Source organism: Convolutriloba macropyga, chromosome 3, assembly GCF_964194025.1.
Source record: "Convolutriloba macropyga chromosome 3, txConMacr16.3, whole genome shotgun sequence".
In the NCBI taxonomy this organism is placed as follows: domain Eukaryota; kingdom Metazoa; phylum Xenacoelomorpha; order Acoela; family Convolutidae; genus Convolutriloba; species Convolutriloba macropyga.
In genome coordinates, this window is record NC_134470.1 from 48,814,229 (window position 1) to 48,837,023 (window position 22,795).

The 22,795-nt window shown below is 33.4% G+C and overlaps 1 protein-coding gene across 1 annotated transcript in view; it reads left to right on the forward strand.

Annotated features, from left to right (window-relative positions):
* The first annotated feature begins 4,835 nt into the window (after positions 1-4,835).
* Positions 4,836-22,795, forward strand: part of LOC142337110 (uncharacterized) — a 131,290-nt gene continuing 113,330 nt past the window's right edge. Inside the window, exon 1 of the mRNA XM_075386203.1 lies at positions 4,836-5,816. Within this exon, the coding sequence (XP_075242318.1) occupies positions 5,062-5,816 (755 nt within the window). The 5' untranslated portion in view covers positions 4,836-5,061. The remainder of the gene's footprint in view (positions 5,817-22,795) is intronic.

Sequence of the window (22,795 nt, forward strand, 5' to 3'; positions counted from 1 at the left end):
CGACATACAACACATATCTGCGCATTGATCGTAAGAATACAGAATGCAGTTTTTCTTGTTAACAACCACGTAAATGGCAAACCTGAAAAGAAGAGCCTAGCTCTTGATTTCAATCTTAAAACAAGGAGGCTCGGTAATGTGCGTACGCACATAATGTTCCGACCCCGCTCATCCACATTCTTGACTTAATTCGCTACCAAATGATGAAGAGATAGAAAATTTTCAAAAACATATACATCGTTCAATAAACAACCAATGAAATACGACAATGCCACGCTAGAGGGCCGATGAAAGTTGTTGATAATAGGACAACTAGAAAGTATGATAGTAAAAACCAAACAACAGCTTTATTTACGACCAACCTTCGATGTCTATAATAAAAAAAATCATATTAAAATCAAACTCGCATCAGGTAAAAACCAAAACAAAACAATTTGACCTATATTTTGTTAGATAAGATATGGGACCTGTCGTTAATGCGACTAATCAACATTTGACAAAAGAGCAAATAGGTGCAAAGTTCAAAAACACTTTTCCATTTTTGCAAACGATTAACTTCGCAGTTATTAATGTCATTAGATATCAACTGAAATCACTAAAATGTTCATTTATATCTATATTGAAAGCAATTGACGTTTGTCATTATCCATTGTTCGATTGCACAAAATTTCAAAGTCAATGGGATCAACGATTATTGTTATAATTAAAAAAGAAATCAAAAATCCTTTGAATTGTACAATTATAGAAAAACTATAATTTTATACAATCTTGTAGTGAAAAAGCCGAGAAACAAATGCTTGAATTGAAAACTGTTATAATTATTAAAATATAGCTCACTGGAAACGGGTTGTGACCTGTGTTTACAGAGACTGAGCTTCAATTCGACCGAAAACGTATTTAAAAAAGACAAAGCTCAAAAATCCAACTTCATTTTTGAAAACAAATGTTTTCAAAAGTCATAACAGACTTAGGATTACAACAAAACGATAGTATAAATTTCACCACCTAACAAAGCCAATTGGGCATGTTATTAAGAGATTAAGTCAAGAGCCCACAAAAAAATACATAATAAAAAGTCAAAACTTCAAACAATTTTAAGACATGACACTGTTCGAGACCTTATAATCATAAGATGTTACCTGCAAGAACTTTAGAATGTCATTTTCCTTTCATATTAAAACCAACGAGTCTTCCTTATAGAAGGACTACTTAGACATGACAACAAAAAGAAACCCAAAAAAATGGACAGTATAGAAATCTCGAAAACTTTTATAAAACTAAATGGTGGAAGCAATCAGTCACAACGTAAAACCAAGCGCAATAAATCGTTTAAATGAACAAAACTAACGGAAATTTTTAATGAGCGAGATTGAGTTACATCATGACATAAATAGAAGCAAAGAGGAGGCAGAGGAAAAAATATATATATATTTTTAAAATTTAATTTGAAAGTCGTTAAAACAAACAACTATAAACTGAAATCTTTAACTATGTTGAGTTTTACGTCTTAGGGAAGCAACTAAAACGTATTGTTAGTGTGTATATGGTGTACAACAACGAAAAGAAACACAAACACAGTCAGAATCGAAAACCCACAATGTTTCTTGCGAGATAGCTGTGTCTCTGGCCAAAAAGCCTAAACTATTCAACAAAAACAATTAACACACCTTGATAGGTTTTTGTCCAACGTTGTGCATTTTTCCTACGATGCCTTCCTTTAATTGATCTTGTGAATAATGTGATAACTCGACAAGAAAACAAAATGAACCCATAAAATATTCAATTATTATCAAAAACAAAAGAAAAAATGAAAACGCGTAGTACCAAATAAGAGAAATCATTAGTTGAATATAAAACCATTCCTGACGTTAATAAATATCTCACAGGGAGTCTACTTCTGTCTGTGTCTGTTTTTTCTGAGACTGCGCCCGAAGTTGAAAGAAATAAGATAAAATAGTGGCAAAGTTCAAAATTTAACCGATATCTTCTCTAAACAAATATAATCAAAGTCATAACAGACATAAAATAACAGCTGAAAAAAATTTCTAGGTTCTTTTATATCTTCTAAAAACTAATTGGACCTCTGATTGGGGACACTAAGTCATTGGGCTACAAAAAGTATCAGAAATGAAAAAAAAACGCAAGAAGTATGTAAGATTTCTACGAAAACAATTGGTCAGAGCCTTAAAAACCATGAGCTTAACTCTAAAACCATAATGTAATCTCGTTGGGTCTCGTTTATTAAAAAAGTATCTGTCATTAATGGAGCCCTCATTTGAAATTCTGGTCCGTAATTTACATAAAAAACGTTTACATAGCAGAAATAATTTGAAAATGTAGCGCCCCGTTAAAATCTAACACACTTTATCATAGGGAACAACCATGGTGAGATCAAAATCAGCGGAGATATTGCTGTGCATCTAGCAAAACACTCAATTTTTGAAAGGGTTGCGAAATAGATCATTTCATTACAAAGTTTTTCAGTTTGTCAAAAATAAACAAACACTTTGTATAATTATCGAGTTTATTTTTGCAAAAAACTAGCAAACTTATAATTTCAGAAGAAATACTCTTAAAGCCAGCGGGAGTACAACTAGCTCCTTTGAGCATAAAAAAATGTCTGCGGTTTTAAGGCGTCTACTTCCAGCAAATTTAAAGCAAATGAGCTAAAAAAAAGCAACTTTCCGACGAAAAAAGTCTGAATTTTGAAAAATTTAGCATAAATTTTAACCCAAAAAACTCGCATCAAACAATTCAGCAACTCTCCTCTATCTATAGATATAGAATCAATAACACTACAGTTCAGAATTTTAAAATATTTAAGTAAAATTGTCGAAAATTTGGTCAAAATTGACGAAAATTGCTCAAAAATGTGAAAAAAAGCAGCTGAATTACATCTAATATTCACAAACTTTGAACGTCGATAACTCCCGTATGAAAACCGAAAATTAAAAAAATCTTTTTAATTCCTTTTTCTACGCTGGACGGGCTTTCTAATGATACCACTCAAAACTCTACGATTATTATATCGATCGGCCAAAATTGTCTGAACAAAAAAACCCATTTGAGTATATAGTTCCTCCCCCCTCAAGAGGGGTTGGAACAATAAGCATAGCTCTTAGAAAATAGTAGTTCTTCCTCTACAATATGCACTGTTGTTAAGTTTCTTTTTTTTGCTGTTTTGTTTCAATACAAGTAAAACTAAAGCTCGAAACGTATGGATTTATAACACAACCAAATGAAATCTCAAAAAGTAACATCAGAAGGGAGAAACTTCAACAAATGTAGTAATAAGGTGATGGGCAAAAGGTTAGCTATCAATCGTATTTTAGTTATTACAGTCTCAACACAATTTTATCAAACATTCTCCGACAACTGCTTGAACAAAAATTGACCACATAAAAAACGACGTAATGCAAAGCAATCTTTAGCTCAATACAAATTTATTAGCCGTCGTAAATTTCTATCTTCCAAGCCAAAATTCAGAAAGCGTTGATATCTTTAATCCCAATCAAGTTTTGGTGTTTTCTCGCATTCTTTGAAATCAGTTTTTGACGTACCAGTTACGTTCACAAAAATTTACATTACTCATTTACGCATTATTCTATCTATCTATCTTGGCCAGCAAAAAAATCATACTTTTTAAACTTTATAATGATAATTTCATTGAAGAGGACCAATTTGATTTCTTCTCAGAAAGAATCGCCAATAATTTCAAAGATCAGACGGCTATTTAAAAGTTCTGTTAAACAGATGTTAAATTATTTAATGACTTTCTCCATTTTATGTGAAAATGTATAGACAATCGCATTCACCGTAATCCGGTCGGCAGCATTCAACGAATTAACCGCCATTTCAAACAAGAAGTTATGAACGGATAGTCTTGTCGTCAAAGAACGTAACTGTCGATGATATGTCACATCATAGATCTGACCAGTCAGGCGCAGCTTTTGTTTATTGGTTCTAAAAGAGTTTTGTTTTCTTCAATCTTGCTTTTTCTAACACAAAAGATGTTTTAAGAACTTTAACGCCATATCAAGCTCAGAAATGACAACTAACGCTCAACTTAAAGCTCTAAGGCAAACCGCTACACATTTTCTTCAGTCGCGAGTTTGTAAACACACATGTTATCGTAAATCTTAATTAGAAGTGTATTGCGTGCATGATTGTTGTTCAACGGCATTTATGCATGAAAAAGTACGTAAAAATACAGGTAAGTGTTGAATACGTGTGCAAATAAAAAATGAAGAAGATTTTTACGAGTTTGATTGACACGACCCGTAAGCAATCAAACGGCGCTTAAGACCAAGTTGACAAAACTTTGTCTTTGTTCAAACTCGCAAGCGCTCTTTCTCTCATAGCTGCTGTAGCCACACTCTAATCAAAAATCTCAACTGACGCTCAGAGCCAAATCAAAATGACAGTACACACAATTGCCGTGCAAAAATACCAAATAATGTTCGATTAAGCGAAAGGTCAGTTAACGTTGTTGGTGGAGAAGCAAGAGAGGTTAGATTTCTGCATGCATTTAAGTTTAAGTTCTCTCCAAATTTTCCCAAGAAAGAGAGGTTTTGGTGCATACATTATGCTCTAGTATCTTAAAATAGAACAAACAAAAAATTTCATTAGAGAAAATTTGGGACGAGGTCGAAATATTGTACTGACATAGTAAATACATGAATGTTTTTGTTTCACAAAAATGGTTTTTGATTCTAAGTTCTCAAAGTTCTTCTAATTGGTACAAAGTCAGTGTAAAATTAAAAATTCAAACTTCTACGCAGGTTCAAAAATGATTGGTCAATTTGGCAGCAATTTTCAGTCAAACTTGCAGTAATGATTTGTCATTAAAATGAGAAAAATGAGCAAAATTTACTTTACCGACGAGCGAGAACAATTTTGAAGCTTCAAGTCAGTCTTCAATTTTTTAGCTTTAAATTGTTTTCAAACACCAACATGCAAAAATTACGAGCAATTGAAGTGACAAAGTTATTAATAATGTTCTGCCGTTAAACTTGTTTGTGAAGCTTTTGTTTGGGCTGGCTGTCGATTAAAAGGTAAACAATGGAACAATATAGTGGGGGACTTAGCCAGGAGGCTTTGATGGCCTGTTCTCTGCCTAACATACACATTAGCGCACAGTACGACGGAACTGCTGAAGGATCTTTCGCACCATCAATTCTACATCACTCAAATGCCACGCAAACAGCTGGACTTCATGACAATGCGAACACTCAGCGTTTAATTGAGTCGAGTGTGCGAAGCAGTAAAGTGATTAATTGTACAACAGCTGAAAATAATAACAACAACAAACATACGACACTGTCAACATCAGCAGACGTCAAAAATCAAAGTTATTCTTCGAATATTAAACAAAAGTTTGAGATATTTCTCAAACCGAAGTCGGCGAAGGCGTCAACATTGCGAGTTAGAGCAGAAGATTCATCAACCATAGTGCTTCGAGAGTCAAACGTCGAGGCGTCACTTCTCAACTCGACATCATCATTACCAGCTAGCCACCACAAAGAAAGAAAACCAGGATTGCCCAGTAGCCGAAGTGGTATTCGGCAAAGTGTGCCAAACATGCTCGGTTTAAGGGGCAGTACATCGGCTGGGTCTCAGACTCGTCCTCGGGCTTCTGGCGCAGGAGGAGGTGTGAATGACACGACTCTCACTGTTCTAGTGCAAAGTCGTCACCACAACAACCATAATCGGATAGACGTGAATAATAATAATAGTCACAATCGGATGGAATTCGGAGGCAGCCCGACTAGACAAGTGGGTACCACAACCACCCATATGAACTTCAATACTATGAAGTAAGAAAGTTTTATCTGCTGCACATGTGTGGATCCACGCCATCATTTGGTATCCCGATCTATTTAACTTTGAATCTTAAGTTATTTCAGGGCAAGTTTGCTACAAATTTGCTACAATTGATATCGGAACACAGAAATTTTAGATCATTTAACAATCATAATTCAGAAGAATCCCAAGCGGTTTGAGATATATCCGAGCTTTATTTGTATAGTTCTGTAAAAAGTGAGCTGAATGCGTCAAAGTTTTCAAACAATAGCGCAAAATGCTCTAATTTGTGTCAATAGTCGGATCAACGCAATTGTTTGCGGTTATAACTTTACTGCAAGCTTTTGAGTTCATCTGATGTCTTTCATAAAATTAGTAAAGGTTCGGCATATTCGACCTGCTTTTTGAGAATAACATTGAAGCAAATAATGTGCAGGAAAATAATGTCAAGCTGCATTTAATGCCGCAATAGCTAATTTATTTGGAAAACGTGAAGTACATTTCTTTCTATTTTGAGCCTCAGCCCTTGCCATCGTTAAATAAAAATGACAAAAAGTCATTAAAGCAATAATTATTGCGAAACGAAGAACCATTGCAAAACTGTATGCAAGATAACGTAATACCTAATCTTCAAATTTCTCTTTCCGTTATCAAACCTATTTAAATCCGATGTTTTAAATTACGGAAAAAAATTTTTAGTTTTGAGGTTTAAAATTCAAATCTGTACCCCCAAAAAAGCAGTATTATTTAAATTATATTGAGCCCCATGAAAGTCTCAATCTAAAATTTGAGTTGGGTTTTCGTTTTAGGATTTATCATGCTAGTGCATAAAGCACAAAATCAGCTAAAAACAGAGTTAACAAAACAATATTTTTGCTTCCTGAAAAGACTCTATATCTATGTTTGATTACCGAGGAATCTATAAAACAGGTCCAAAAAAACTTAAATTATTTTGGAAAAAAACATTGTTCACTTTTGTCAAGTCATTTTTCAAAAAAAAAATTACCTTGAACAAAATCTGTGCATTAAATATTTTTTATTCGTCAAGTCTACTATACTTTTTGAAAACTTATTACATAACTTACTGCTTTTAGTTGTCAAACTCTATTAATTGAAGTCAGCATTTATTCTGGCTATATTTATAGCGCGAAGCGATATTGTTTTCCTGAACAATACTAAATAGTACGTTCTGTATGTTAGAGAAATAAAATGGCGACTTTAAATTTGTTTGTTCCCATCTAGCAATTGAGTTAACAAGGCGGCTCGGTAATGTGCAATCGCACATAAGGTTCCGAACCCGCTCATCCACAGTTTTGGCATAATTGTCTACCAAATGAGGAACAGATGGAAAGACACAAAAAATTCAAACATTTTTCAACAAAAAAAAACTGGTGTATGAACGAAAATATAGCCTCCAAAGCAAATAACTCAGTAGAGTAAAAAAAGATTCATTAGATTGATGAGATATGCCGATATTAAGAAAGCGAGCGAAGAAAAACGGCAAAATCAAACAACAATAACAAACATTAATTACATCAAAAAATTATGTCCGTTTTAAAAAACAAAACTTAATAACCAAGTCAAAATAGCGTCAGATAAAACTGAAAAAAAACGAAAGAACTTGTTATTCGCCAGAAAAAAAGGTTATTCACAAGTTTATATTAAAGCTTGGTAACAATTGGACAAAAAATAACAGAAACTTTAAAGTTAGAAAATTCGCTGAATTTTTTTTTAAAAAAACAATTAAATTCAAAGTAATGAAAGCCATTAGGAATCAACTAAAATACCCCATAGGTTTACAATTACCAATGCTTCTATAGAACTGAATTAAGAACTCTTGGCATTCAATTTTTTATGCAGTTACAAAAAGAACAACAAATAGACAACAGACTAAAAATCTATTAAAACTTGCCAGAAAAAGCTTTGGAAGCCGTTAAGCCTTACTTTGACCCTCAAAATATGTCCAATTGCACCTTCGTCGAACACCGATAATATCTAATCTTCAAATTTCTCTTTCCGTTATCAAACCTATTTAAATCCAATGTTTTAAATTACGGAAAAAAATTTTTAGTTTTGAGGTTTGAAATTCAAATCTGTACCCCCAAAAAAGCATATTATTTTCATAAATTATATTGAGCCCCATGAAAGTCTCAATCTAAAATTTGAGTTGGGTTTTCGTTTTAGGATTTATCATGCTAGTGCATAAAGCACAAAATCAGCTAAAAACAGAGTTAACTAAACAATATTTTTGCTTCCTGAAAAGACTCTATATCTATGTTTGATTACCGAGGAATCTATAAAACAGGTCCAAAAAAACTTAAATTATTTTGGAAAAAACATTGTTCACTTTTGTCAACTCATTTTTCAAAAAAAAATTACCTTGAACAAAATCTGTGCATTAAATATTTTTTATTCGTCAAGTCTACTATACTTTTTGAAAACTTATTATATAACTTACTGCTTTTAGTTGTCAAACTCTATTAATTGAAGTTAGCATTTATTCTGGCTATATTTATAGCGCGAAGCGATATTGTTTTCCTGAATAATACTAAATAGTACGTTCTGTATGTTAGAGATATAAAATGGCGAATTTAAATTTGTTTGTTCCAATCTAGCAATTGAGTTAACAAGGCGGCTCGGTAATGTGCAATCGCACATAGGGTTCCTACCCCGTTCATACACAATTTTGGCATAATTGTCTACCAAATGAGGAACAGATGGAAAGACACAAAAAAATCAAACATTTTTCAAAAAAAAACTGGTAAATGAACGAAAATATAGCCTCCAAAGCAAATAACTCAGTAGAGTAAAAAATGATTCATTAGATTGATGAGATATGCCGATATTAAGAAAGCGAGCGAAGAAAAACGGCAAAATCAAACAACAATAACAAACATTAATTACATCAAAAAATTATGTCCGTTTTAAAAAACAAAACTTAATAACAAAGTCAAAATAGCGTCAGATAAAACTGAAAAAAAAACGAAATAACTTGTAATTAACCAGAAAAAAAAGGTTATTCACAAGTTTATATTAAAGCTTGGTAACAATTGGACAAAAAATAACAGAAACTTTAAAGTTAGAAAATTCGCTGAATTTTTTTTAAAAAAAACATTTAAATTCAAAGTAATGAAAGCCATTAGGAATCAACTAAAATACCCCATAGGTTTACAATTACCAATGCTTCTATAGAATTGAATCAAAAACTCTTGGCATTCATTTTTTTATGCAGTTACAAAAAGAACAACAAATAGACAACAGACTAAAAATCTATAAAAACTTGCCAGAAAAAGCTTTGCAAGCCGTTAAGCCTTACTTTGACCCCCAAAACATGTCCAATTGCACCTTCGTCGAACACCGATAATTTAATATGTGGCCGGTCTTTAATGAAAATAAGCAACAATTAGACAAAAAAGAAAAAAAATGCAAAATTATGTAATACTTGTTTTTCGAAAAAAATTTAATTCCAAAGACATAAATGCCCTTAATTACAAAATGAAGAATTTGAAGAGGTTCGTCCTTTCTTCCAAACGAAGCCCATGAGACCTTCAATTATCCAGAATATGTCTTACGTCTACAAAAAGAACGTAAACTTGACAAAAATCAAATATTCGTTTACTTTTTTTTGTGAAAAACCCGTGTGAAAAACCAGTCAAGTCATAACAAATTCTATTAAAACATTAGATTTTTTGACATCAATCCTTTTTGACACCTTCCCTTGAAATGTATTATGTGACCTATTAATGAAACTAGGTAATAATTCAAATCAAAAAGATAAAAGCAAGATTATGTAATACTTGTTTTTATCGAAAAAAATTTATTTCCAAAGACATGAAAGCCATTAATAAACAAAATAAAAAATTGAAATGTTTTGTTTATTCTTCCAAAGGAAGCCCTTGAGACCTGCAATTATCCAGAACAAGTCTTACGTCTACAAAGGAACGTCAGTTATGACAAAAATCAAATATTAATTTACTTTTTTGTGAAAAACCCGTGTCGAAGCCAGTAAAGTCATAACGAATTCTTTAAAAACATTAGATTTTGTGACACCAATCTCTTTTGTCACCTTCCCCTGAAAAAAAATGTCATCTATACCTTTAATTAACGAGAGCAGGTAACAAACAGACAATAAAAGGAACAAAATTGCGCAGTTGAAATTTTTTTCATTTTGGAAAACAATTGTTTTCAAAGTCATGAAAGCCATTATCTATCTTCTGATATCAGGACATCGGCTCATCCACTCTTCCAGGAAAAGCCAATCAAACCAGGTCATTGTACAGGAAAATAAATACGACCAAAAAAAACAATGTAAGAACGACAGTTAGAGACAAAATTAAAAACTCAATTAAATACTTCGAGAAAGTACTATCGAAGCGGTAAAGAACCACAATCTATATCGTTAAAGATTTAATTATTATCAATTGTGCGTTATTTGAACGCGAAATATATGATATATGAACTGACAATAACGTGACAATTTGACAAAACTAGAAAACATGAAAAATGGGCAAATACCTAAAAATAAAAAAAAAGTTGTGAAATCTAGTAGTATCAAAGCCAGAACAACATAACTTAATGCGTAAAACAGTAATAAAGACTAAATTTGAATTCAGCAGAAAGAAGGAGCACTCTTTGATTGCTGAGACTAAGCTACAAGTTGACCAACTTAAGAGAAAAGTGGAGGCAAAGTGAAAAAAGCCATTTTTTATTTAAAAATCAAATTTTTTAAAAGTCAAAACGACCATAAGCTTTCAAGCAATCAACTAGACAAATTAATTTCGAGCTAATTAGGAAGCCAATAGGACCTATCACTAGTGAGCTTTGATTTGAAATGTTCTGTTATTTAATTAATATAAAAAGGGTCGAATTTTTTTTTAAAAAAACCGACTGACGACAATCCGAATTATTTTTGAATTGTAACGGTCCAAGATTGGTAGTTTTCTACACCATTGTCCATTTTTTATTGTTGCCTCAAAAATGACCACAAATGTTCAATGGACGCAGATCAGGAAAAATCAAAAATTCGTTTACTTTTTTTTGTGAAAAACCCGTGTGAAAAACCAGTCAAGTCATAACAAATTCTATTAAAACATTAGATTTTTTGACATCAATCCTTTTTGACACCTTCCCTTGAAATGTATTATGTGACCTATTAATGAAACTAGGTAATAATTCAAATCAAAAAGATAAAAGCAAGATTATGTAATACTTGTTTTTATCGAAAAAAATTTATTTCCAAAGACATGAAAGCCATTAATAAACAAAATAAAAAATTGAAATGTTTTGTTTATTCTTCCAAAGGAAGCCCTTGAGACCTGCAATTATCCAGAACAAGTCTTACGTCTACAAAGGAACGTCAGTTATGACAAAAATCAAATATTAATTTACTTTTTTGTGAAAAACCCGTGTCGAAGCCAGTAAAGTCATAACGAATTCTTTAAAAACATTAGATTTTGTGACACCAATCTCTTTTGTCACCTTCCCCTGAAAAAAAATGTCATCTATACCTTTAATTAACGAGAGCAGGTAACAAACAGACAATAAAAGGAACAAAATTGCGCAGTTGAAATTTTTTTCATTTTGGAAAACAATTGTTTTCAAAGTCATGAAAGCCATTATCTATCTTCTGATATCAGGACATCGGCTCATCCACTCTTCCAGGAAAAGCCAATCAAACCAGGTCATTGTACAGGAAAATAAATACGACCAAAAAAAACAATGTAAGAACGACAGTTATAGACAAAATTAAAAACTCAATTAAATACTTCGAGAAAGTACTATCGAAGCGGTAAAGAACCACAATCTATATCGTTAAAGATTTAATTATTATCAATTGTGCGTTATTTGAACGCGAAATATATGATATATGAACTGACAATAACGTGACAATTTGACAAAACTAGAAAACATGAAAAATGGGCAAATACCTAAAAATAAAAAAAAGTTGTGAAATCTAGTAGTATCAAAGCCAGAACAACATAACTTAATGCGTAAAACAGTAATAAAGACTAAATTTGAATTCAGCAGAAAGAAGGAGCACTCTTTGATTGCTGAGACTAAGCTACAAGTTGACCAACTTAAGAGAAAAGTGGAGGCAAAGTGAAAAAAGCCATTTTTTATTTAAAAATCAAATTTTTTAAAAGTCAAAACGACCATAAGCTTTCAAGCAATCAACTAGACAAATTAATTTCGAGCTAATTAGGAAGCCAATAGGACCTATCACTAGTGAGCTTTGATTTGAAATGTTCTGTTATTTAATTAATAAAAAAAGGGTCGAATTTTTTTTTAAAAAAACCGACTGACGACAATCCGAATTATTTTTGAATTGTAACGGTCCAAGATTGGTAGTTTTCTACACCATTGTCCATTTTTTATTGTTGCCTCAAAAATGACCACAAATGTTCAATGGACGCAGATCAGGAAAGTTTGCTGACCATTCCAGTTTTCCAGCTCCTTTTGTTCAAAAATGTTGCTGACAATGTTTAAGTTTTGATCAGAAGCATCAATTAGTTGAAAAACGAGATCTTAAAAAGTTCATTGTATTTGCACTTTTTTCCGAGTAAACTGGAACCTTTAGCATGTTTGAACATTGTTTGTAAGCATGTTGTACACTAGATCTTGATTTAAAGATGGGCTGTTTTAGTATTTTGTCCATAAAATTAAACCTTTCATATCATAACTGTAAATGAACAAAGCAGCTGAACCATTTTTTCTGTTTAGGAAAGATGAGAAGGAAATCTCGCTTTGAAATTCAATATTGCATGGCTTTCTTCACGCCTTAGCGCAAATCAACAGTTTAGAGTAAAAATGCCGCTTAAAGAGCAGAAGTTGCGCTGTACGTAGCTCTTTGGTACCATAGTGTATTTGCGTTTCATTTCTAGTTTGTTTTCAGGGTTTATCTACCAACATATATATGAAATTTTTTTGGTCTTAATCATTCGTATGTAAACAGATTCAGCTGATTGTTTGTGGATTACCAATTATATTGAAAAAAGTGATTAAAAAATTGTAACTTGACAGATTTTTTCCCATGGTCTCTGAAAATTATTTTAACAAATCAAAAAAATTAACAAATTTATTTGAAAAAAAAGCTGCAGGTATTGGAGTAAAACGCAGTTCAGTGATTTGAGAACAAAATTGCGGTTCTGAAAGGTGGCTACACTATGAGGAAATAATCCCAATATAAAACCAGTTTTATTATTTTGTGAATTGGTAAGTCCCATAGAGATCAGTGAAAAGTTATGTTGATTTTAAACGTTGATGAAATAAATCTTATGTTCAAGCCGCAATTAAAACAGAAATGCAACGTTAGCAGGAATTCAAATATCCAATCTAACGACTAAATCTTCCCCGATCTAGACCACATGTTAATCCTGCAAGTTCTTGCAAGATATTGCAAGTCGATGTTGACCGTGTAAAATCGTGAAAGATCAGCATCCCAAACAGACGAAGGTTAGTTTTATGGCTTTGAAAGCAATGATTATGCTCAAACAGCGTAGCAAAAAAGTCCACTATTTTTGTTCCGACCCCCACTTTAGTGGGGAGGGAGGAACTATATACTCAACTGGGTTTTTATTTGTTCATTCAATTTTGGCCGATCGATATATTCATCGTAGAGAATTGTGAGTGGTATCATTAAAAAGCCCGTCCAGCGTAGAAAACGGAATTAAAAAGATTTTTTTTTTTTTCGTTTTTCATACGGGAGTTATCGACATTCAAAGTTTTGTGAATAATAGATGTAATTTAGCTGTTTTTTTCACATTTTTGACCAATTTTCGTCAATTTTGACCAAATATTCGACAATTTTACTTAAATATTTTAAAATTCTGAACTGTAGTGTTATTGATTCTATATCTATAGATAGAGGAGAGTTTCCGAGTAAACTGGAACCTTTAGCATGTTTGAACATTGTTTGTAAGCATGTTGTACACTAGATCTTGATTTAAAGATGGGCTGTTTTAGTATTTTGTCCATAAAATTAAACCTTTCATATCATAACTGTAAATGAACAAAGCAGCTGAACCATTTTTTCTGTTTAGGAAAGATGAGAAGGAAATCTCGCTTTGAACTTCAATATTGCATGGCTTTCTTCACGCCTTAGCGCAAATCAACAGTTTAGAGTAAAAATGCCGCTTAAAGAGCAGAAGTTGCGCTGTACGTAGCTCTTTGGTACCATAGTGTATTTGCGTTTCATTTCTAGTTTGTTTTCAGGGTTTATCTACCAACATATATTTGAAATGTTTTTGGTCTTAATCATTCGTATGTAAACAGATTCAGCTGATTGTTTGTGGATTACCAATTATTGAAAAAAGTGATTAAAAAATTGTAACTTGACAGATTTTTTCCCATGGTCTCTGAAAATTATTTTAACAAATCAAAAAAATGAGCAAATTTATTTGAAAAAAAAGCTGCAGGTATTGGAGTAAAACGCAGTTCAGTGATTTGAGAACAAAATTGCGGTTCTGAAAGGTGGCTACACTATGAGGAAATAATCCCAATATAAAACCAGTTTTATTATTTTGTGAATTGGTAAGTCCCATAGAGATCAGTGAAAAGTTATGTTGACTTTAAACGTTGATGAAATAAATCTTATGTTCAAGCCGCAATTAAAACAGAAATGCAACGTTAGCAGGAATTCAAATATCCAATCTAACGACTAAATCTTCCCCGATCTAGACCACATGTTAATCCTGCAAGTTCTTGCAAGATATTGCAAGTCGATGTTGACCGTGTAAAATCGTGAAAGATCAGCATCCCAAACAGACGAAGGTTAGCTTTATGGCTTTGAAAGCAATGATTATGCTCAAACAGCGTAGCAAAAAAGTCCACTATTTTTGTTCCGACCCCCACTTTATTGGGGAGGGAGGAACTATATACTCAACTGGGTTTTTTATTTGTTCAGTCAATTTTGGCCGATCGATATTTTCATCGTAAAGAATTGTGAGTGGTATCATTAAAAAGCCCGTCCAGCGTAGAAAACGGAATTAAAAAGATTTTTTTTATTTTTCGTTTTTCATACGGGAGTTATCGACATTCAAAGTTTTGTGAATAATAGATGTAATTTAGCTGTTTTTTTCACATTTTTGACCAATTTTCGTCAATTTTGACCAAATATTCGACAATTTTACTTAAATATTTTAAAATTCTGAACTGTAGTGTTATTGATTCTATATCTATAGATAGAAGAGAGTTGCTGAATTGTTCGATGCGAGTTTTTTGGGTTAGAATTTATGCCAAATTTTTCAAAATTCAGTCTTTTTTCGTCGAAAAGTGGCCTTTTTTTTTAGCTCATTTGCTTTAAATTTGCTGGAAGTAGACGCCTTAATTTTGTCTCCCTGATTTTGTCGCGCGTAGAATACGGAAATTAAAAGATTTTTTCGATTTTCGTTTTTTACAGGGAGTTATCGAGGTTTAAAGTTTTGTGAACATTCGACTGTTTTTGTTCACATTTTCAGTAATTTTTGCTAAAATTTGGCACAATTTCGCTAATATAATTCAAAATAACAGCAGATTGTTGTTGTTACCAGTAGAGATAGAAGAGCGTTGCTGAATTGTTTGATTGAAGTTTTTTTGGCTAAAACTTTTGATAATTTTTTCAAAATTCAAACTTTTTTCATCAAAATGGCACAAAATATGCTTTTTTGGTCCACTTTGTTAAAATTTGCCAGACTTAGTGACTTAGACACCTTAACACAGACTCCCTAATCTCAAAAAGCTAGTTCCAATTAGGCTACGTATGACAGTCTTCTGGAATTAAAACTTTGCCGTTTATTGTAGATTTAACTTGATAATTATACAAAATGCATCGTTGTTTTTTTAATATTTGAAGAACTCCACTCAACAATTGGTCTAATTCGCAAACACTTGTAACACTTAGTCGGTTTGCTGGGCGCGCGACAAAATCAGGGAGAGGTTTGATAATATCATGGATTCTCAGAATCAGAGACTTTTTGGTTTTTATTTTGATGCTGCCTTTTTTCAAAATATTTTGCATTTGTTTTTTTAATGTTGATTACTGACAATATTTTTTTATTCACGACTCCGTTAATGACAGCTACAATTTACGTAAATTTGAGGCTGAATGTAGATACAGTTTGTTTTCAGAGAACCAAAGGGTTTTTATGGCTTTGAGAAAGAGTTTTAGTAAAATTTAACATAATTCTTGTGTTTCTTCTTCAATTGTTATTCTTTTGGCAGTGTGATTTTTAAGTTTAACCACTCAATGCTCTGAGTTTCTTCCTCAAGAGGTGCAGATGAACCTTTTCTATTCATTCGGTTGTTACCTCATGTCTCTTATGTTATTGAAAGTAGTTGTTTTAAAGAAATTTCTGTGATTTTTTATACTTGTCAATGTTTTGTATTATTTTAGTCAACATTTTGCATATTCTCAGGAAGTACAGGTCACCCTTTCCTCCTTATAGAATAAAAATTTTGTGGCCTATTGTTTTAACAGAAGGTTTTCTTGCTTTTGATACTACGAGTTTTCATTCAAAGTTTTCTGATTTTTGTGCATAATTGCCCATTTTTGCTGTTGTTTTTGTTTCTTTTGTAAATTGTCATATTATTTAACAATCTAACTGAAAAAAGCTTTACAACATTTGAAACTGAACATATTTTTTGTTTTCATAACATATGGTTTGAAGGGCTGCGACAACGTTCTCTTGCAGAAAATGGTAGTTTTTTTATTTTTACCCTTTATTTGTTGCTAATTTTTGTTGTCATATGCCTAATACTGTGCAATTAAAGGTCTCAGTGGCAAAATATAGATAAAAAATGAACTTAATATTTGATATCGGTAGATAGCTAACGGTTATTTTGACTTTCAAATTAATTTTCTAAAAAAATTTTTGTTTTGAATCAAACAATAATTTTTCTGTTGTTTAAACGTTTTAATTGATGCCTTCAGGTCTTAGACAATTCGTTTCAGCAGAATTTTGTGAAGTTTAGTTACCTTTCAGTTATTGTGGTTTTTTGTTGTCATTTTGTGATAGTCGTTTTACAAAAAGACATTATGATGATCAAAGAGGACGCAAATGAAGATGTTATATTCTCGCGGTTAATATCTTATAAACTTAATTGTTTCAAAACTGTGGTTTCGTAAAGTTGTTTGTGAGACTTATTAGTTCGGTTTGTATTTAATGTTATTTTATAGTCTTATTATTTAGTATCATTAATAACAGTTGTGATTAGTTTTTCAAGTAGTTGCAAGACAAACTGTCTACTCTTTTAGTCGAAAGCTTTTGTTGGCTATGAAATTTGAAAATATTTGTTTTTCAGAAAAAAAAATTTCTGTTAAATTTTAGCTAAGCATCTCTATATACAATTCACGTTATTTATCTATTGAATAACAGTGTGCTTTTCATAAAGGTTTTCTTTCCCTCAAATGGTCTTTCTTCTTGGAACAACCAGTTTTCATAAAACCAATTTTCTTGATTTTTGTATATTTGCCCCATTTTTGTAGGTTTTTGTTTTCTTTTCACAGTATCACATCAATGGGTGCCATTTGATTTACAATTATTTTCACCTGCAAAAAATGCAAACGAAGAATTTTATTGTTCATACTGATCAGCTTAATATTTAATTGATTGGGGGGACATCGTTTTCGTGCATAATTTTTCGTGCAAATTTTTCGTTTTTGCCTGTATTTTTGTAGTCGTATGACATATACTGGATGATGAAGGGCCTCAGTCGCTCTCTATTGAGGTGTAAAAGACTCTCTTAAAGATTTCATTTGATGCGTAATGTTTCTGATCAGTTCGAATTGATTTCTTTTTCAAAAAAGCAATATTTTAATAAACTTTGCCCCTTTTTCACATTTCTAGTCGACTTGTTGCCAAGTCGCATTAAGGAAAAGTCCCATATTTTGTTCCAAAAAAGTACCGGTCAATCCTTTTAGTATAAATTTTATTTGATGCTATTTTGATTTGGATATTAGTGGTTTTCAAAAAATGGACAAGGACCCAGTGCGTCGGATCCCGGAAATCTTATTAAGATCCCGGTTTTTTTCCCGACAAGATCCGGGAAATACACGGGGAAGATCCGGGGATCTTACCTGGAAAATTACCGGGAATTTCAAGATGTGCCAAGATAGAACAAGATCCCGCATTTCCCGCCGGGAAATCCGGGACATTTAAGAACCCTGACAGGAAAACCGGGAAAAAATTAAATCTCGGCGGGTTTTCCGGGATTCACCAGTGGGATCTTACCGGGAAACTCGGGAACTTTTGAGATTCCCGCCAATTTTTCCGGGATTTCTCCGCCGGGATCTTACCGGGAAAATCGGGAAATTTAAGATTCCCGCCAGTATTTCCGGGATTTACCGGCCGGGATTTTACCGGGGAAACTGGGAAATTTAAAATTCCCGCAAGTATTTCCGGGAATGAGATGCTGGTCTTACCGGGAAAACCGGTAAAATTATGATTGTTCTGAGTGAAATCAAAAACGGTCGCCAAGTTTTTTTCTTGGAGACAGATAAGAAACGTTTTTTTTCTCCGCAAAACAGACAAAACTGCTTTTGATATTCGACGAGCGCAGTATTTGATCACCCAAAATTGGAGCACAACACATACGGCACAAACAAAACAGACACACACAAAATTGAGGCAAAAATTATGGCCTTCACATAAATTCATTTTTTAGACAAGTTATTCCAAATCTGGGCAAAAATTTTTATTAGCGCAAAATAACGATCTAGATAGCCCTTTGTTTGTAGGTGTCAAAAAAAGGCGGGCATTAGGGTACATCTCCTCAAAATCCAAATTCCAATGTTTGCAAACATGCAAACATTGAAATTTGGATTTTGAGCAGATGTACCCCATGGACCGCCGTGTTTTTTTTATCTCAAATAGTTACGATATTCCTAACCAAAAGCACAAGAAATATTATTCAGGGAAACTGTTTTTGTCACCGGGTCACCTAACCAACCGACTTCGTCGCACTTAACATCTTACGACCCGAAAAACCAAAGTAAGAAGTATCGAAAACTTTTTTCTTTAAAAATTTCGTTTTTTTTTCTGGACTTAATTAAACGTTCAATACTGTCATAAAGCATCAGCAGACGCTAAATTGTAGGGAAAACTAGCACAACTAACACACAACTGCATAACTTATTGCCGAGCACGTTAGAATGACACTAGGTTTCCTCGGAAGAGCACCAGAACGCTTGTACGAAATCACCCCACCAACACAAGTTGAACGGAATTTTCTCCATTAATAAAACGCGCACGTAAAAAAAACTGCCTTAATTCATCTGTCACAACAGAGGGTCCTTAGCTAAACTCTACTCAGTGTCTGAGTTAAAAAAGAACATTGTTCTGAGTGAAATCAAAAACGGTCGCCAAGTTTTTTTCTTGGAGACAGATAAGAAACGTTTTTTTTTCTCCGCAAAACAGACAAAACTGCTTTTGATATTCGACGAGCGCAGTATTTGATCACCCAAAATTGGAGAACAACACATACGGCACAAACAAAACAGACACACACAAAATTGAGGCAAAAATTATGGCCTTCACATAAATTCATTTTTTAGACAAGTTATTCCAAATCTGGGCAAAAATTTTTATTACCGCAAAATAACGATCTAGATAGCCCTTTGTTTGTAGGTGTCAAAAAAAAGGCGGGCATTAGGGTACATCTCCTCAAAATCCAAATTCCAACGTTTGCAAACATGCAAACATTGAAATTTGGATTTTGAGCAGATGTACCCCATGGACTGCCGTGTTTTTTACCTCAAACAGTTACGATATTCCTAACCAAAAGCACAAGGAAAATTATTCAGGGAAACTGTTTTTGTCACCGGGTCACCTAACCAACCGACTTCGTCGCACTTAACATCTTACGACCCGAAAAACCAAAGTAAGAAGTATCGAAAACTTTTTTAAAAATTTCATTTTTTTTTCTGGACTTAATTAAACGTTCAATACTGTCATAAAGCATTAGCAGACGCTAAATTGTAGGGAAAACTAGCACAACTAACACACAACTGCATAACTTATTGCCGAGCACGTTAGAATGACACTAGGTTTCCTCGGAAGAGCACCAGAACGCTTGTACGAAATCACCCCACCAACACAAGTTGAACGGAATTTTCTCCAATAATAAAACGCACACGTAAAAAAAGCTGTCTTAATTCATCTGTCACAGCAGAGGATCCTTAGCTAAACTCTACTCAGTGTCTGAGTTAAAAAAGAACATTGTTCTGAGTGAAATCAAAAACGGTCGCCAAGTTTTTTTCTTGGAGACAGATAAGAAACGTTTTTTTTCTCCGCAAAACAGACAAAACTGCTTTTGATATTCGACGAGCGCAGTATTTGATCACCCAAAATTGGAGCACAACACATACGGCACAAACAAAACAGACAGACACAAAATTGAGGCAAAAATTATGGCCTTCACATAAATTCATTTTTTAGACAAGTTATTCCAAATCTGGGCAAAAATTTTTATTAGCGCAAAATAACGATCTAGATAGCCCTTTGTTTGTAGGTGTCAAAAAAAAGGCGGGCATTAGGGTACATCTCCTCAAAATCCAAATTCCAATGTTTGCAAACATGCAAACATTGAAATTTGGATTTTGAGCAGATGTACCCCATGGCCCGCCGTGTTTTTTTTATCTCAAACAGTTACGATATTCCTAACCAAAAGCACAAGGAAAATTATTCAGGAAAACTGTTTTTGTCACCGGGTCACCTAACCAACCGACTTCGTCGCACTTAACATCTTACGACCCGAAAAACCAAAGTAAGAAGTATCGAAAACTTTTTTCATTAAAAATTTCATTTTTTTTCTGGACTTAATTAAACGTTCAATACTGTCATAAAGCATTAGCAGACGCTAATTTGTAGGTAAAACTAGCACAACTAACACACAACTGCATAACTTATTGCCGAGCACGTTAGAATGACACTAGGTTTCCTCGGAAGAGCACCAGAAAGCTTGTACGAAATCACCCCACCAACACAAGTTGAACGGAATTTTCTCCAATAATAAAACGCGCACGTAAAAAAAGCTGTCTTAATTCATCTGTCACAACAGAGGATCCTTAGCTAAACTCTACTCAGTGTCTGAGTTAAAAAAGAACATTGTTCTGAGTGAAATCAAAAACGGTCGCCAAGTTTTTTTCTTGGAGACAGATAAGAAACGTTTTTTTTCTCCGCAAAACAGACAAAACTGCTTTTGATATTCGACGAGCGCAGTATTTGATCACCCAAAATTGGAGCACAACACATACGGCACAAACAAAACAGACACACACAAAAATGAGGCAAAAATTATGGCCTTCACATAAATTCATTTTTTAGACAAGTTATTCCAAATCTGGGCAAAAATTTTTAGTAGCGCAAAATAACGATCTAGATAGCCCTTTGTTTGTAGGTGTCAAAAAAAGGCGGGCATTAGAGTACATCTCCTCAAAATCCAAATTCCAATGTTTGCAAACATGCAAACATTGAAATTTGGATTTTGAGCAGATGTACCCCATGGCCCGCCGTGTTTTTTTTATCTCAAACAGTTACGATATTCCTAACCAAAAGCACAAGAAAAATTTTTCAGGGAAACTGTTTTTGTCACCGGGTCACCTAACCAACCGACTTCGTCGCACTTAACATCTTACGACCCGAAAAACCAAAGTAAGAAGTATCGAAAACTTTTTTCATTAAAAATTTCATTTTTTTCTGGACTTAATTAAACGTTCAATACTGTCATAAAGCATTAGCAGACGCTAATTTGTAGGTAAAACTAGCACAACTAACACACAACTGCATAACTTATTGCCGAGCACGTTAGAATGACACTAGGTTTCCTCGGAAGAGCACCAGAACGCTTGTACGAAATCACCCCACCAACACAAGTTGAACGGAATTTTGTCCAATAATAAAACGCACACGTAAAAAAAGCTGTCTTAATTCATCTGTCACAGCAGAGGATCCTTAGCTAAACTCTACTCAGTGTCTGAGTTAAAAAAGAACATTGTTCTGAGTGAAATCAAAAACGGTCGCCAAGTTTTTTTCTTGGAGACAGATAAGAAACGTTTTTTTTTCTCCGCAAAACAGACAAAACTGCTTTTGATATTCGACGAGCGCAGTATTTGATCACCCAAAATTGGAGCACAACACATACGGCACAAACAAAACAGACACACACAAAATTGAGGCAAAAATTATGGCCCTCACATAAATTCATTTTTTAGACAAGTTATTCCAAATCTGGGCAAAAATTTTTATTCGCGCAAAATAACGATCTAGATAGCCCTTTGTTTGTAGGTGTCAAAAAAAAGGCGGGCATTAGGGTACATCTCCTCAAAATCCAAATTCCAATGTTTGCAAACATGCAAACATTGAAATTTGGATTTTGAGCAGATGTACCCCATGGCCCGCCGTGTTTTTTTTATCTCAAACAGTTACGATATTCCTAACCAAAAGCACAAGAAAAATTATTCAGTGAAACTGTTTTTTTCACCGGGTCACCTAACCAACCGACTTCGTCGCACTTAACATCTTACGACCCGAAAAACAAAAGTAAGAAGTATCGAAAACTTTTTTCATTAAAAATTTCATTTTTTTCTGGACTTAATTAAACGTTCAATACTGTCATAAAGCATTAGCAGACGCTAATTTGTAGGTAAAACTAGCACAACTAACACACAACTGCATAACTTATTGCCGAGCACGTTAGAATGACACTAGGTTTCCTCGGAAGAGCACCAGAACGCTTGTACGAAATCACCCCACCAACACAAGTTGAACGGAATTTTCTCCAATAATAAAACGCACACGTGAAAAAAGCTGTCTTAATTCATCTGTCACAGCAGAGGATCCTTAGCTAAACACTACTCAGTGTCTGAGTTAAAAAAGAACATTGTTCTGAGTGAAATCAAAAACGGTCGCCAAGTTTTTTTCTTGGAGACAGATAAGAAACGTTTTTTTTCTCCGCAAAACAGACAAAACTGCTTTTGATATTCGACGAGCGCAGTATTTGATCACCCAAAATTGGAGCA